We start from the raw sequence: 17,097 nt of genomic DNA, 5'->3' as shown, positions 1-17,097 counted from the left end.
TGTCCTGCCTGGACAAGATACTTACCCCTTAGGAGCCCCAGTTTCCCCTTTCACCAAATCAGGATAATAATACACACTATTCATCCATTTAGTAAGTATTTATTGGGCACCTAATACGTGAGGAACTGCTCTACACCTTGGAGATACAGAGATGTGAACAAAACAAACATTGTTCCTGCCTGAATGGCACCTAAAAACTGGAGAGGGATTATAGACACTAAACAAAGAAGCCAGTAAACATTTACTGTGTCAGACAGTGGCATGTTTTATGGAAAAAAATAACAGAGAGTTGGGGGAAAGGTGGGGTGGTTGGGGTCGTGCAGGTCTTATCCAGGTGACAAAGGAAGGCCTTTTAATAAGGAGACATCTTCCCCAACATCTGGGGAAGAATGTTCTAGGGAGAGGGAAGAGCAAAGGCCCTAAAGCTAGTTTGGTGAACAACAAAGAGGCCAGTGTGGCTGAAGCCAAGAGAGGGAGCGTGTGTGGCACAAAGGGCACGTGGATGGTGAGGGCTGGACATGGAGGGCCTTGCAGGGCTTTGGCTTTTAGTCCGGGCAGGAAGGAAAACTCTGGAGGCTCCAGGCACGGGAGTGGGATGATCTGATGGAGGCTGTAAGAGGCTCCGCCTGGCAGCTGCATGAGGAATGGCCTGTGTGAATGTGCAGAAGCAGGAGGCCAGCCATTCACGCCCCACAGGCTTACTGTGAGGAGTGGATAAGGCATTAACCCTGGGCAGGTCTGGCATAGAGTAAATGCTCAATCCAGGTGGGCTGCTGTCGACGATTCTGCCAAGGCAGCTCCTCCCTTGTCTCCTGAGGACAAGTCTTACCCAGTCATGCAGGGACCCTCCTGCCCTTGCCCTCCCAGGAGTCCCCTCTGCCCCACACCTGCTTGCTTCAACCCTTCATGATGCGGAACCTCCTCAAATAGTCACCCATCTCCTGCCTCTCCCACACCAGTCCAAGCCAAACGCAACCCCAGCCACATCCCTTCCCTGCCCAGCAGGCTCCAAAGGACTGGTGGCTCATTATTGGAGGCTGACATTCAAGGATCTCCCCACTGCGGCGCTGCATTTACCTTTCCTGCCCATAGCCTACGGCCTTCCCAGGAATACAGAATGCCTGTGGAGAAAGAGTTGGGTGCAATTTGTCATCCCCAGCAGAATGACTGAGGAGCCTAAGTTCACTCCCAGTGACAAACTGATTATAAAGCACCCTCACCGCAGGTTTCCATGGCCACCTGACATGCTCCAACCCTGGTGGACACATATATGTGTATATTACTGGCTTACCCATCCTACTATACCAGCATGGATTCCACAATAAAGGAGTCTCTTAAAGCAATAAAATGGCATGTGGGTTCTCAAATGAGTTTCCTTTTTTGCTCTAATCTCCCCTGATACTGCTCCCTTGGGCCCCTCACCCAGAACAAAATGCCTTCATTTTGCCTTTAGTCGTTCTGATAGGAGATCCAGGTCCCGAGGCATGGAGTGCCATGCCCAGCTATCTGTCACAAGCTCCCCCAATCCTCAATTCCTCTAGCCTTTTTCAATCTGAGCTCAATCCACAGAGGATTGGTGCCTGGACTAAAGGCAGATAATAAGCAGATAATAGAACAGCAAAATCCCTGATATTACTGCTCTACCAGCCTGAAAAGCAGGCATCACCATATCCTAAAACATCCCCTATGATGGGACCTAAGAAGGATTTAAAGGCTGGCTATTTTGGGCCCTTCTCACAGGGAAGTATTAGCACCCAGGTTGACATCTACCACCATCTGGATCTAGGAAAGATGCCAAAGAGACCCTGGTTTCCATCATGAACATTCTAAAATAGCCTGCCTGAGGGTACTCCCCATCAGGATGTCAAAGCAAGAACAGCCACTCACAGCTGTGGCAAGCAGATGCCCCCTACCATTTTAAGCAGTCAGCTTCAGGTGCTAATGTACAGCCTAAAAACCTGAAAATGTTATTATGGACCCTTTCGGTTATCACCAGCAGGCTGAACCTGAGAAGGCTGATGGCCTCAGTCTGGAACATGGTTTCCTTCCCAATGGCAGGACACCTGGGCAATACGGCACCCACAGTGACACCCTATCTGTTCCGAGTGTCTAACTCTCCCTCCACCAACACCAGAGGCCAGGCATATTACATTTATCCCAAGCAGTCACTAGGAAAGACAAAAAAGGATGTGGCCTCCACTCTTGGTGCCCCCCCACCCTAAATTACCTTTACCATAGTTACCACAACCAGTTGGCTGCCCAGCACATAGGTGAAGGTACCCTTAAGCACATCTACTTCGCACATCTTTGTGAGAGCCTTCCTTACTGCAGTCCATGCCTCCATGACCTGGGTGTGGCTCAAGAGCTGCTTTGGCCCAGGGAGCCAAACACTGCCCTGTAGGTGATGACCCCAGGCCAGTCAGCTGCTGCATCTCACCTGGTTAGAGGATAACTAGCTGGGTGCCACATCATCTACCAAGGTGCCCCTTTCTGGAACACAGACATCTTCCCCTTGGGGATCCCCCACCCAGCATGTGCCACACACTGGACAGGGGTGGACACCAGACAGACCCCCAAAATTATAACTCTCTCCTCCCCAAACTTCCACATTGGGACAATAAACTCCATTCCCATACTGGTTAAAACTTCCCCTCCTGCACCTCCCAAGCAAGCCTACCAGTTGAGGCTAACTCCAAGCTAATCTGTAGGTATAAATGGTCAAGGCCACATCCCAACAGCTGGACCTCAACACTCAGGAATGCTCTGCCCCCATGAACAAGCCACCCACTTGTTTACACCATGCAAGATGACCCTTAGCTCATGAAACGGCCCATGAAACCATCAATACCAATGGCACTGGTCTTGGCCCCTAGGTCTTGCCTTGTCCTATCCAAGTGGAGATGCACAAGACAATGACTGATGTTATCAAGTCTGGTCCCCAGCCCATGAGTCCAGATTATGCATGTGTCAATGTCTGTGTCTTCCTAGGCTCATAGTATGCAGGACACCTAGCCTTCTGCTGGCCCAGATATTAAAGGAACATGAGTGATTCAGAACCCCAAAGGGAACCTGGTTCACCTGTCCCACTCCCCTAGGTAACCCCCTCCTGATGTCCACACTCTCCTGCACAGTGTACGAACTCTGACAGCCTCCTCACCATTCATCTGACAGCCCCATGGTTGGACCTTGCAGGTCACAGTCCCCATTTGGAGGCGATGAGCCATTTCCTGCCCATTACCCTAGATCTAAGAGTGACATTTGGGGGGTGGAGAGGTGGGGCTAAGGGCCCACCATATGATGGCACTTGGAAGATAGCAGATGCAGCAGAGGGCATGTCCATGCCTCTGTCAGCCCACATACCATCAACAGCAGCTGCACCTGAGACTCTCAGTGAAGCACAAACAGGTCGCCAAGTTGGACTGTAACAATATTCCAGCAAAAGTTTACCTGAACCTGTCATTAGTCCATCACTACCCTAGAACTACACCTCCAACTCTTGACCCCACACCCAGACTCTACTTTAGGCTGTTTCCTACCAGCCACACCTGCTCTGCTTACTGGGTTGGTTAGGAGAGCTGATTTTGAAAATCACTAGCTGCTAATCCCTACTCAATCCTTAGTAGTTCTGTGACCTAGAGCAAGTCCTTAGCTTTTCTGTGACTCAGTTTCCTCATATATAAAGTTATGATTGCATTATGTATTTCAGTGGCATGTTGTAAGAGGGTCAAAAATACCCACCTTAGTTAAAGCTCATAGTACAAGTCTGGCACAAAGGAAATTCTCAGGTATTCACTCATCAAGAGGCAACTCAAGTTCTACTTCCTCCAGAAAACCTCTCGTGCCCGTTCCCCCTCTAATTTCTCCTTAGTCCAATCTGACTGCAGTGTTGGTCAGCACCTCACTGTTGATCATATATTTTTTCTCCATTATATATGTACACGTTTAGATTTTCCAAGTAAGACATAAAGGTCCTCGAAAGAAGGGACTACTTTATGCCTGGCTCTCCTACTGACTTGCTGTGTCATCTTGCACTTAATTTTCTTGGGATTGAGCTTCTGTCTCTGGGATGGCAAGTACACGGCATGTGTGCCAATGTTTCCTCATCCCACAGCCTTGGGAGACACTAGTATTCAATGATGATTCTTATCCTCCAGAACCTCAGTCCAGATTCAGAATCCTTCTTAATACAGGGCTTTGGACAATGTCTACTAATTTACTCAATAAATATGCACTCAGTACTTACTAGGTACTATTCCTTATTTAGTAGTTGGGAGATCAAACTTTGGGTGCCTTGCCCAGGCACTTAGGGAATTTGTCACTTAGTGGGAAAGAAAGACAATAAGCAAATAAGTAAATGAAAAAATACCAGGAAGTAATAAGTACAATGAAAATGAAGTAGTGGTTAGTGCCTGGGGAGGAGATTGTTTCAGGCTGGTGTCCAGGGAATGGTCCCTGGAAACTTTGATCCAGTTGATTTGTTGTGGGCCTAAGAATACGTGTGGTTAACAAGTAAAGGCAGGAAATTGGGAGACACTGATATGGGGAGTTAGAGTGAGGGTATGGAGTCAGGAGGCCTCGGTTCAAATCCCTATTCCTAGAGTGATGTAGTTGGGTGACCCTCAACAACTTATCAAACTTCTCTGACCCTCAGCTTCCTTATCGGCAAAACTGGACTACTACTACTACTACAGATCTCAGAAGGTCGTTATTAGGATTAAAAAGATAAAACATATAAAATACCTGGTACACATAGTACATGCTCAATAAAAGGTGGCTGTTATTTATAGCAACAGGCTCATCTATTCCTAACTATTATCTTTTGTCTGAATTACTCAAAAGACAAATCCAGCAAATGCCAGGTAATTAATATGGCCTCTGAGTTGATTTTTGCCTGCTGAAACTCTTCCTCTTGAAAAATAAATTTTCAAAAGACCTTCTTGTGAACAGGAACACCAGTGTTCAATGAGTAAGTGTCCTATGGCTGTCTAATTTAGTCAGGTTTTAGATTTAAAAGGGCTTTGGCCTAATTACCTCCCCTATTAAATGAGAGCCTGGCTACTTGCCCTTTTTAATCTGGGGGGGCATTTATGAGACCCAAAGGGATGTGAGATTTGCAAAGTGTGAGACACAAACAGAGCACTCTCCTACTCACACGGGTGGGAGCCGCCAGCTGAAAGGCTACAGCAGCAGTGATCCGAGGGCTCCAGAAACACCGGCCCCCACACATTTGGAGAAGCAGGCCACTTTTTCACATTTATAAGCTGAGCTGGTACATAACGAACTAAAAAAAAAGTTAGGCAGGAAGCAGCCTTTTCAACCAGTGAAGAAACCGTTAGAATCCATCCCTTTGCCCCGATGCCAAAGCTCCGCCTGCCCCACCCAGCCACGCTATCAAGGACACTCAGGCTATCAGAGAGCCCTGGGGATATTTGTCCCTAGTTTATCGAGGACCTGTGGAAACATTTCTCTAACTGAAGATAAAGAATTCTTTCCTCTCTCTCCATTCTACTTCTAGCTACCTACCAGAAAGTTCCTCTAATTTTCTTTCAGTAACTGCAGTTCTGAAAAGAAGATATTTTTCAACCTGGACTTGAAGTAACTGGTGGAGAGGCAGGTAAGATGAGTTTTATTCACTCATTTGTTCATTCATTCATTTCTTCAATAAATATTTTTCAGGGTACTTATTACTTACTAACTAGATCCTGGGCTAAGCTTTTGGATTCAGTTCTGAGCAGAAGGCGCTTGCAGTCTCTGGGGAAGTCAAACAGTCCTTAGCAATCACCAAATATCAAATTACAATATGAGAACAATCATTAACTGTGACTTAACCTGGGAGTGAGATCCTATAGTTGTGCATCCTGATCTAGTCACTGGGGGCTCAGTTGGGAGGGTTCCCTAAAGAAGTAACATTTGAGCTGAGAAGGAATGTGTATAATAGTCTTCTAGATTTCACTCTTGCCTTCCAAGTGGGTATTTTCAGGGTTAAAAAAATGCCTCAGGGCAAGAAAGACTAGCTGCCATTCCATGCCAGTCCTGTTTCTGATACCAAGTCACGATTACTTGACCCTCATGAAGGTTAGAATGGAAATGACTTATTGGAATGATAGAGAAGCCAGCATAAACCTGCCAGGACTTCCTTTAAGATTCAGTTCATTTTGCAAAAGTTGCCAGATAAAAGATATTTCCAGATGAAGGGCCATGCAGGAAATACAAATGGAATATTATTCAACAGCTCTTCCTTGCAAGATATGACCCAAGGCGTCCTTCTGCAATATGATGGGAAGCACTGTAGCCTGAAAGCTTGATGGGAACTGAGCTGGCCCACAGCAGCCCTGGGGCCTTTGAAAAGGGCTGTGGCCTGAAGGGGCATTAAAGATGCTCTACTTATATGATCCCACCCTGCCACCACCACCCAAACTGGAGCCTGTGCCTGCTCCATGGTAACTCTGGGATTCTCAGAGGTGAGGGCAGATAGAGATCTATAAGATCACTGAGTTGCTTTAAGAATGTGTTCTTGCATAATAGCAAATTGCACCCTTTTCCCCTGTGCTTAGAGCCAAGTGGGCCCCTGCAAAGATAGTCATCTGGAAGTTGGGGAACAGCACTGCTGACAGAGGCCTAGGTGGGCAGGAATTACCACTGGAGGACCTGAAGAATATCTCCGAGTTCATGGGACTGGCTTCACCATAACATTGGGTTGTTAAATGGGTCCACAGATGACCTGAGAAGACTGCGAGCTCCTGAAATAACAGACAAAATTCTGCATGTTGGCAGACATGCACCTAGATGGTCTTGAATTTTCAACAGTTTTGTGTGTGTTTGTATGATAAAATATACATAACATAAAATTTACCATTTGACTAGGCCCAAGTGCACAGTTCAGTGTCATTAAGCACATTCACACTGCTGTGCAGCCATCACCACCATCCATCTACAGCACTTCTTTGTTCTTCCCAAACTGAAGCACTGTAACCATTCAACAGTAACTCTCCCCACTCCCCCAGCTCCTGGCCACCACTATTCTACTTTCTGTCTCTATAAATCTGACTACTCTAGCACAACATATGAATGGAATCATATAGTTTTTGTCCTTTTGTGATTGGCTTATTTCCCTTTGCATGGTATCTTTAAGACTCATGCATGTTGTAGTATACGTATCAAAATTTCCTACCTTTATTAAGGTGGAGTTATATTCCATTGTGGGCATATACCACTTTTTTTTAATCCATTCATCTATAGACACTTGGGTTGCTTCCATTTTTTGGCTATTGTAAATAATACTGCTATATGAATGTGGGTGCACAAATATCTGTTTGAGTCCCCCTGCTTTCAGTTCTTTGGGGGCATATACCCAAAAGTGGAATTGCTGGATCATATAGTGATTTTACTTTTAATTTTTGAGGGACTTACAGGTTGTGTTTCCTAGTAGCTGCACTACTTTACATTTCTACCAGCAGGGCACAAGGGTTCCTGTTCCTCCACATCTTCACCAACACTTGTTATTTTCTGCTTTTTTGATAAAAGCCATCCTAATGGATGTGAAGTATCTCATTGTGATTTTGATCTGCATTTTTCTAATAATTAGTGACGCTGAACATTTTTCCATCTGCTTAGCTAGCAGCCATTTGTATATCTTCTTTGGAGAAATGTGTATTTGCACATTTCAAAATTGGGTTGTTTATTTTCTTGTTGTTGAATGATAGGAGATCTTTATATAGTCTGGATAGTAGCCTCTTATCAGATATATGGTTTGCAAATGTTTTTTCCCATTTCATGGCTTGCCTTTTCACTCTGTTGATGCCCTTTGATAGTTATTGACTTTGATGTAGTCAAATTTACCTTTTTAAATTTTTTTGTGTGTGCTTTTAGTGACATATTTTAAAAAACCGTTAACAAATCCAATGTTGTGTAGGTTTTTCCCTGTGTTTTCTTCTGAGAATTTTATAGCTTTAGTTACCAGGTTTTTAAGAAGTGTGTGACTGACAATGCATGGGCCAGCTTTAATTCTGATTCTGGGGTGACCTTCCTCATAAATGCAAAAACTCTCAGGTCTTGGTGAATGCCAATGTAAATCTAGGACCTGGGAAACTGATAACATAGATGGGATTCTTTTAATTCAAAAGGAATTATTGCGTGTCTCTTTAATGTCAGTAACCTGGGAGCTGGTGAAATAAAAACCATGGCCTCTCTTCTCCAAGAACATAAGGCAATTTTGAGGTGGTAAGATGCTGCACACAAGTTATATCATTGCCCTTCAAGTCAGGGTCTAATGAGTACCTAGCCAGGCCCTAGTGCCAAGAGTTATGAGAACTCAGGAAGGGATCAACCACCATGAGCTTTAGGGGACAGAGAAACCTTCAGAGTAAAGGTATAGCTTGAACTGGGTCCAGGTTGGGAGAGGCAGAAAGGACTGAGGAGCATTTTTTACTAACAGCTGTAACGATGCCATTTACTGAGCACTTACAATGTGCCAGCCACTGTGCTCTGTCTGCTGCATATATTACCTCAGTTATTCCTCCTGACTCTGTGTTTATCATTGTCTCTGTTTTATCACTGTGTGCACCGAAGCTCAGATATTTCCCTAAGGTTAATTACCTCAATAGTAAGTTGTGAAGCAGAGACTTAAAACTATATTTATTTATCCTCAAAGCGTCTATTCTTAACCACTCTACTATTCTAGCACCAAAGTTTTGAAACACAGACAAAGCAGACATTCCAGATAGAAAGAACAGGATAAGACAATGCATAAAAATGGGCACAAGCAGGGTAATTAAAGTAGAGGAGGCTCAGCCCGTCTGGGTGGGACACTCAGGCTCTAGGGGTATGAGATATAAAGTTGAATTGATGGAGTGGGCAGGGTTACCCTTAATGGAAGTATGTGGAGTCTTGATCTGCTAGAAGAACAGAAGCACACATATAGCTGCAGCTCTAACCTTCCAGTCTGCCTCTTCTCTCTATACAAATGAGAACATTGAGATCCCAAAAGGTTAAGCAATATGCTGATGGTCATAGGCCATAGGGAACCATTGCAAATTCTTGAGCAGAGTGGTGACAGTGACAAAAACAGTATTCCAGACAGGTTAGTTTGGCAGTCAGATACATGAGGGGCAGCTGAAGGGAAGCAGAGAAAACTGGCAGAAAGAAGCAAGCAGCTCTTTCCTTGGTTCCCACTGAAGGATACCTCCCTCAGCAATGGGTATTTCTGGGGGGTATCACAGACAAGACTCCTTTCCATTGAGGCTTGAAGCTTGGAAGGCAAGTGTTATCAGGAAAGTCAGAACTGCCTTCCTCTGTCAGGCTCAGAGCCTTCAGCTTAATATGAGTGCCAGAAAACACAGCTTCCCCAGAAGCAGCCTGAACCTTTTTTTCAGTGGAAGGCCTGTCTGAAATGCAAGATCTCAGACCAGAGAACCCCACCAGTAAAAAGCCATGGCCAGGGCAGACTCATGGTGTCATCTTTCTGTCTCCCTCCTAAGCCTGAGGCTGGGCCAAGTCTTTGTAAGCCTAATCCACATGTCCCATGGGGTTCTTACAGCAGGTGCAACAAGGCAAGAGGCCCCAGGCAAGGGGGTGACCCACCCTGCTTAGGCTGGATGCTCTTTGTGGCAGAACTCCAGTTTATCCACCTATGTTCTTCCAAGAAAGTACTGCCCTGGTTGACTATCCTCTTCTGATAGTTTCTCTTTGCTTAATTAATTCTAATAATAGCTGCCACCCATTGAGCACTGTGCTAAGCATTTGACATGCATGATCTCATTTTACTCCTAAACTCTGTGATAAGATATAATTATCCCCATTTTATACATGATGGAACTGAGGCTCAGAGCTGTCAAATAATTTACCGAAAGCATGTAGCTAAAGGAGCCACAACTAAAACATAAGCCTGTCTATCTCGAAGTCTGGATCTTTACACATACAATTGCATTCTACACATTGGTTCACTGTAGCCATGTCTTCTTGTGGGCTTGGGGGCTCTGCAGTGTAGAATCAAGCTTCAAATAGGTGCCTTGTTGCTTCTGGATACCACCTGTATCTGAGTGTTCTCATGAGCCAAGACACTGATCTCTCCCAAACCAAGCCCTTGAGCCTGAATCTGAATGGTATCTGGGCCCTTATCTTCTCCCAAAAGTGATGCTCAAGGCTGACAAGGGATCTTCAAGTTCCTCTCAACTTTAACCCAGAGAGATGGCGTGAGAAAGCTTTGGTCATTCATTCAGTGAATGTCTATTAGGAGCCTACTCTGTGCTAGGCACATTCTAAGTGTTGAAGACACAACTGGGAGCAAGTCAAAGAATTTCTGTCTTCATGGAGTTTCCATTCTAACTGGGAATAAATGGCAAAACAAAACACACAAAAAACTACAAATCCATACATAGTATAGTACATAAGTAATGGTGATACAAGAAAGAAAAATAGAGCAGGATAAGGGGACTGAGAATGATGAGAAGTGGGGTTTTAAAAGGCTCTTCTAAGGATAGAACATCTGAACAGACCTGGATGAAGTACATGGGGGCCATGGGATGATCTAGAGGAAGATCATATCAGGCAGAGGAAACAGCAAGTACAAAAGCCTCCATAGAAATCATCTTAGTTTGTTTTAAGGAATAGAAAAGCAGTCAGTGTAGTTTGAGCAGAGAGAGTGGTGGGACTGTGCTAGAGAGGTCAGTGGCGTGGTAGGGACCAGATGGTATAAGGCACGGGAAGGAGTTTGGGTTTCGAATGTGGTGAGTCTCAGACACTGGTTTGTCACTCAAGTGGGACTGCTTTGCGTAGCTGGAGAGAGGAGATGGACAGCATGAATGAAGAGCACAAGGACAGCTCAGCGGGTCAGTTCATCCAGCTCTGACACCCCCTTTGAACTCAGGGCAGCAAGTCAGATCAAGGTCAGGTACAGAAGAGAGAAGGTAGGCAAGGGTTTAATGATGGCTGAAGTGAAAGAAAGAGCTGTTGACTCTGTCTCTCATTTGCCTTGCTCATCAAAGGGTCTGAATTATCAATGCGTGCCCAAATATTTTAAAGCTGGGATCTCTGTAGAAACAAAATCTTCCACAGAAATTTTTTATGTGCCAGTCTCCTGTCCAAACACCTTAAGCATTTCATTTTACAGAATCCTTATAACAGCTCCATGAGAGAGGTACTCTGAATATGCTCACTTCACAAATGTGAAAGCTAAAATCCAGAGAGTTTGAGTAACATGTCCAAAAGTGAACAAGTATGGCACTGCTGTGGTTGGAGCAGGGGCACAAAGCCTCCTAGGGAGGTGTTTTACAGCCTGTTACTCCAAGGAGCCAGCAGAGAAATCACATTTCTGAGGCCCCTTCCACTAGCACATGCCATGAGTTTAACTCTGCAAAGAACTTGCTGTGGATCTGTGATATTTGGGTTAGTTACTTTAGTATTTGATTTTGCCTCTTTGTTGTAGAAGGTGATTTAGGAGTTGTTGGAAGGGGAAAATCAGATGAATAAAATCAGGGATGTGGGTGAAACAGGCAATGAAGCAGGAAAGCAATGAAGCTGTCAGCAGCCTACCTGGGACCTGCATGGGCGCAATCCTACATTTCTGGCTGAAAAATGTGGCCTCCCCAAGTCTGAGGCCAGCTGATGTCTTATGCACAGTTCAGCCCTTTCTATGGCATCTCAGCCTTTGCACCTTTAGCAGACATTCTGACTAGCTGAAAGATTGTTGCTTCCTAGAACAGCAATGATTATTTCCGAGAGATGGAGTAATAACAACAGCTATCATTTCTGAGCACTTACTATGCAACCATCACTGTGCAAAGCGTTTTCATACACATTATGCTCCTGAATCCTCTCAAAAATCCTGCTAGGTGAACAGGAATCTCAGTGGCCTCACCCTCATCCTAACCCTGCTAAGCATTCATATTGCCTCCACTTGACTGACATAGAAACTAAGGTTCAGAGAGGTGAAGTAACTTTCCCCCAAATCACACAGCTAGTAAACAGCTGAGCTATAGCTGTCTGACACCTAAACTCATTCTTCTGAGACTCAATTGATATGAATTTGGGGGTGGGGGAGTGGAAAGGGGACTCTTTTCTATTGTACAGGAAACATGATTTATTTATCACTAAGGTTACTAATAGGTAGGTCTGACATTTTGTGAGAACATATCCATCGGTTGGCCTGGTAATGCCCTGAAATGTGCTTGGGAGTCAAATGCCTGTGACAATTGACTAATTTAAATAATTTTGCACGGGAACTGAAGCCATATTAAGACAAATCTTTATTCCCATCCCTATATGAATGTCACAATTAACAGACATATGACACAACTTAGCAGCTAATGGATGGAAAAAAATAAGAAGTAAATTGTCATTTTTGGCATTTTCCCAATGACATTTGCATTTTCATTTCTATTAGAAGTCCATTTTAGCAAAGAAATGTCACATTAGTCACTTGAAACTGCTCTTCCCTAGAAAACAATTGTAAATGTAATAAACAAAAAGAATAGAAAAGGCCAACAGGAAAAAAGAAATCCACCTGGGGTCAGATTCATCATTTGTGGAATGATTTAGCCTTCCTCTGACATTCATACTCCAGGAAGGAAAACTTGGAAAATTTTAGGGTACTCAAGGTTTGCAAAGAGTAAAGGAAGGGGCAAAAGGAATTAAATTGCAGTCCCACTAGGTAGGGATCAAGTACAGATTTCCCCAACTCTCAAGAATCAGTTTACATGTTCAAATTGCCTCATAGTTACTGAGTCCCTCTTCTGCAGAAGGCATAGAGTTGCTATGAAAGGATACAATAAGGTCATGATTGCTTAAAAATTATTCATAATAAAAACACATTTTGAGACTTGATTCTAAATGTTAAACCTAAATTTGAGCAATTTAATTGCCCGTTGAATAGAAATGAAATCCCCCTGGTAGGCAGTTATTTCTTACAACCAGTATGTGTGAAATTGAAATCTTAAGATACCATTTCAAATATTCACTTTCTCTAAGTTCTCCCCAAAGAGTTGTGAAAGATAAGAAACTGACCTGAAGTCATAGACAGTAACCTCTCTTTCTTTACACACTGGGTCAAAACAGAAATATATTATTAGAAGCAAACTTTATGCCCAAAAGTTGGCGGTTCAGAGATTACTCAAGGATATATTTATTTTAACAACTAACTTGAGCCCTACGCAAAGCTGCAGTAAGGAAGATAGCAACTTACCAGATTTAATAAAAGCAACCAGATGCAAACATATCTTCTACTTACCAAGATAGTGAACATTAAAATGGAAAATGCTTATATGTTTTGTATAGGAGCAATAAGAGGTGAGGCAAAGCGTCCCTGCTGTTTGCTTTTTAAAAACGGAATAATTTTTTAATTTGGGTGGAAATGATTATTTTAAACCCCCATTTCACCCTTATATTTAATTTTCAGGATCTTTTCATTTATTTTCAAATTTTTTCTTTCTTTTTTTATTGAAGTATAATTGACATATAACATTATATTATTGTTATAATATGATAGGTGTGTAATATGATTTGATACTTGTATATATTGTGACATGATCACCACAGTGAGTCTTATTAACACCTATCATCATACATAGTTCCCCCAGTTTTTTTTCTTGTAATGGGTACTTTTAAGATTTACTCTCTTAGCAACTTTCAAATATGCAATACAATATTATTAACTATGGTTACCATTTTGTACATTATAGCCCCAGGAATTTTATAACTGGAATTTTGTGCCTTTTGATTCTCTTCACCCATTTCACCCACCCTCACTTCCCAGTTCTGACAAGCATCAGCCTGTTCTCTGTCTATGAGCTTGGTTTTTGTTTTTGTTTTTTAGATTCCACATGTAGGTGAGCTCATACGGAATTTGTCTTTCTCTGACTTATTTCACTTAGCATAATGTCCTCAAGTTCCATCCATGTCATTGCAAAATAGCAAGATTTCATTAGTTTTATGGCTAAATAATATTCCATTGTTTATATATGGCACATTTTCTTTATTCATCTATTAATGGACACTGAGGTTGTTCCCCTATCTTGGCTATTGCAAATAAGGCTACATTGAACATGGGGGTGTATATATCTTTTCGATTTAGAGTTTAAGTTTTCTGAATTGGAAGAAAGGGAAATTGCTGGATTCAATGGAATGCAGTGAAATTGCAGATCCAAGCTCTTTTTAAATTATCCCAATGATGTCTTTTGCTATAACATAGCAGTTGTGTGCTTAGTATCTGCCCAATGCTTTCCATGCATTTCATCTCATCTATTATTACCCCCACCCCACTACAGGTTTATGTGTCACACTTTGCATGCATTCACTCATTTAAACCTGGCAACAACTAATGCAATAGGTTCTGTCATCCCCATTTTACTAGGAGTTTAAATTCCTGCTGTTAGCTCAGGTTCACAAAGGTGGGAAATAGTGACTTGGAAGGCAGGCCGCCTGACTCCAAGCTGCTACCCCAAAACCGACTCCTCAGATTAAGTAACTTTCCTTGGCCATGCCAACTAATAAAAGCCTAAATGAAACCCAAGCAGTCCAATTCTACAGTCCCAGCATTTAACCACCACATTGACTGGTCCAGTATGTAAACTGCTAATCACAACCTACATGTTTATTTTCATTTCTGACTGTAGAGTGGTAGGTTACATATTTATTACGTAATTTTGGCTTGTCTAAAATTTCAAAGAGTTTCTTTAATTAAAAACAAGGGTCTGATCAAGAGAATGTCTTTTATATACTGAAGGCCTTGACTGGGGCCCAAAGCTGCTGTTAAAGCTTCTTTTGCCTCACATACACACACACACACACATAGTCATACACACGAATTTTAATTACATCTGTTAGGGACTCAGGCCTTGGACATGGAGATAAGAAAATGACAAGAGCATGCAGACAACAGTAAATTCTGGTTATACTTGTGAAAAGTCAGTGAGGGTTGGCTCTGCACAGGGGAAATGCGGCGTCCAGGGATTCACTTCTGACTTCAACCACCACCTCTCAGAGTAAACGCAGGCCCTTCAGTGTCATCTTTAAAATGAAAATAAATGTCTATGGCCATGATCCAGACCGTTTATATAAAACTGAATTCTGAAACTATTGGGTAGTTTCCTCTTTACAAGACTTGTGGCTGGTGTTATGCACATGTAGGCCTTTAATGGTAATTTCTGAATGCAATCATTTTCAAGGAACTCTGAGGGCCAAAGGACCCAAAGTTTTTCTCTACAGAAAGGCAGCCTCTTTGCCTCCTCCTCGCCCCCCTGAGGTCCTGCCTCTTCCTAGAATTTGCCCTCTAGGGCTGGAGATTGGAAGGGAAACCTGAACTCCAAAATCAAGTCTGGCTTCTTTCCCTTGCCCTGACCCAGGGCAAAATAGTCTCCCGTGTATTGCTCTTGATCATTGGAAAGGCATTTCTCTGAGCAGGGTATTACCGGCACTTTACGGGGGCGGGGGGGGGGGGGGCGGGGGCGCAGTTTAACCACAGGGGTCCGATTTTTGAAAGATGCTGAGGGAGGGAATTCAGATCAGCGTGGTCCCTCCCAACCATCCCCCCTCTGGGATTAGCTGCCCCTGGCGCTGCTCCGGCGTACCCAGCCACTGCGGTCCCTGCTCGCACAGTACCAGTCGCCTCCGCAGCGCGGACACAGTCGCACGGCCGCAGCCAGCAGAGCCGCGCTGTGCGGGGCATCGCTGCGCACCGCGTCCGCGGACAACCCCGAACAGGCGCCACAGCTACTCGCAACGCTTCATTTCTGTAGGTGCTTATTTCACATTCTTTTCTTTCTTCTTTGAGTGGTCCGCTGGTTACTTTCAGTCTTAGTTAACCAAAAAGGAAACGCCGAAGAGGGGAAGCCCTAAAGAATGATTTAGAGGCAACCCAGCGGCATCTCCAGGGAGAGGTGTTCACCGAGCGACTCCCCGATGCCGGCTCCTTTAAGAGAGCAAGTCAGTCCTGATGCTGCGGCTGTTTGTATTGCTAATCCCCAGGAGCCCCGTTTAAAAAAAAGGAAGAAAAAAGGGGGGCGGGGACCGGGCAGCTGTCTCTTTAAATGTGATTTCCTTCTATTGTATTTGAATCGTGATCAGGAAAAAGGAAATGAAACCAGAGACAGAGGGAAGCTGAGCGAAAATAGAGCTTCCCGAGAGAGGAGGGAGACGGGGACAGAGGCACGGTCCCCTCCCCGCCCGCAGGCCGTCGCCCCCTCCCGGCCCTCGGCGGCGAGCTGCGCACCGCGCCGCGACCCGGGCCGAAGGTGCGAGGGGTTCGGGCGGCCGGGCGGGCGCGCACGATCCCCGCGGGCGGCGCGGAGCCGGCGACAGCGCGCGAGCCGAGCCGGACCGGGCGGCAGCAGCGGCGGCGGCGGCGGCGGCGGCGGCGGCGGCGGGACCGGGATGGAAGGTTAAGTCCTGAGCAGCAGCTGCTGCAGCCGCCCGGGGCCAGGCTGCGCGCCCCGGTCCCCGCCTCGGCCGCGGCGCGCCGGCAGCCCGGTGATTCGCTCTCTCTCTTTGGCGTTTGAAGGGAGCGCGGTGACTGTCCTTGAGCGCGGAGGGGCGAGCTCGCCGCCGGAGCGCCGGAGCAAGAGGAGGCGCAGGAGCGGCGGCGGCGGCGCCCGAGCACCCGAGGGGGTCCGAGCCCCGGCAGCCTGCCAGCCCCGCGCCACAAAGGGAGCGCCCCCGACACCCGGCACACCACCTCCCTCCCCAATGTCCTCGGCCATCGAGAGGAAGAGCCTGGACCCTTCGGAGTAAGTGTGGCACCTCTGCCCCTGTCACCCACGGTCCACGGCCCGGGGAGGCGGGAGGCGTGGGGGGGAGGCGGGAGGCGTGGGAGGCCGGCGAGAGGGCTCCAGGTGCGCGCCCGCAGGCTGCCCTTGGCTCCCTCAGCCTTGTGCGGGGCTCCCCCTTCCTCGCGGGTGGCCCCTGGGGCACTGGGTGAGGGGGCCGGGCGATAGACGGCAGGAAGAGAGGGTCGGCCAGGAGACTGCGGGCCCCTCCCGGCTACCTGGGGCGCTCCCAAAGCCAGCGCGGGCCAGAAAGTTTACACGGAGCAGGCACAGGGGGAGCTCGGAGGCGCGCAGGTGCAGTCCCGAGAGCGTTCAGGGCTTGATTCTGCCCCCTACTCCCCTC

The 17,097-nt window shown here is 45.7% G+C and overlaps 1 protein-coding gene across 3 annotated transcripts in view; it reads left to right on the top strand.

The window, feature by feature from the left end:
• LMO2 (LIM domain only 2) overlaps positions 1 to 17,097 on the top strand; it is a 29,760-nt gene that overhangs the window by 3,364 nt on the left and 9,299 nt on the right. The window contains exons 1-3 of one of the 3 annotated variants that reach the window (XM_037019734.2): positions 15,573 to 15,724; positions 16,057 to 16,223; positions 16,490 to 16,715. In XM_037019734.2, coding sequence (XP_036875629.1) covers positions 16,675 to 16,715 — 41 coding nt within the window. In that variant the 5' untranslated portion in view covers positions 15,573 to 15,724; positions 16,057 to 16,223; positions 16,490 to 16,674. The other 2 variants (XM_037019745.2, XM_037019729.2) reach the window with 2 other exon arrangements.

Source organism: Manis javanica, chromosome 11, assembly GCF_040802235.1.
Source record: "Manis javanica isolate MJ-LG chromosome 11, MJ_LKY, whole genome shotgun sequence".
In the NCBI taxonomy this organism is placed as follows: domain Eukaryota; kingdom Metazoa; phylum Chordata; class Mammalia; order Pholidota; family Manidae; genus Manis; species Manis javanica.
This window is presented reverse-complemented; position numbering and strand designations above follow the sequence as displayed.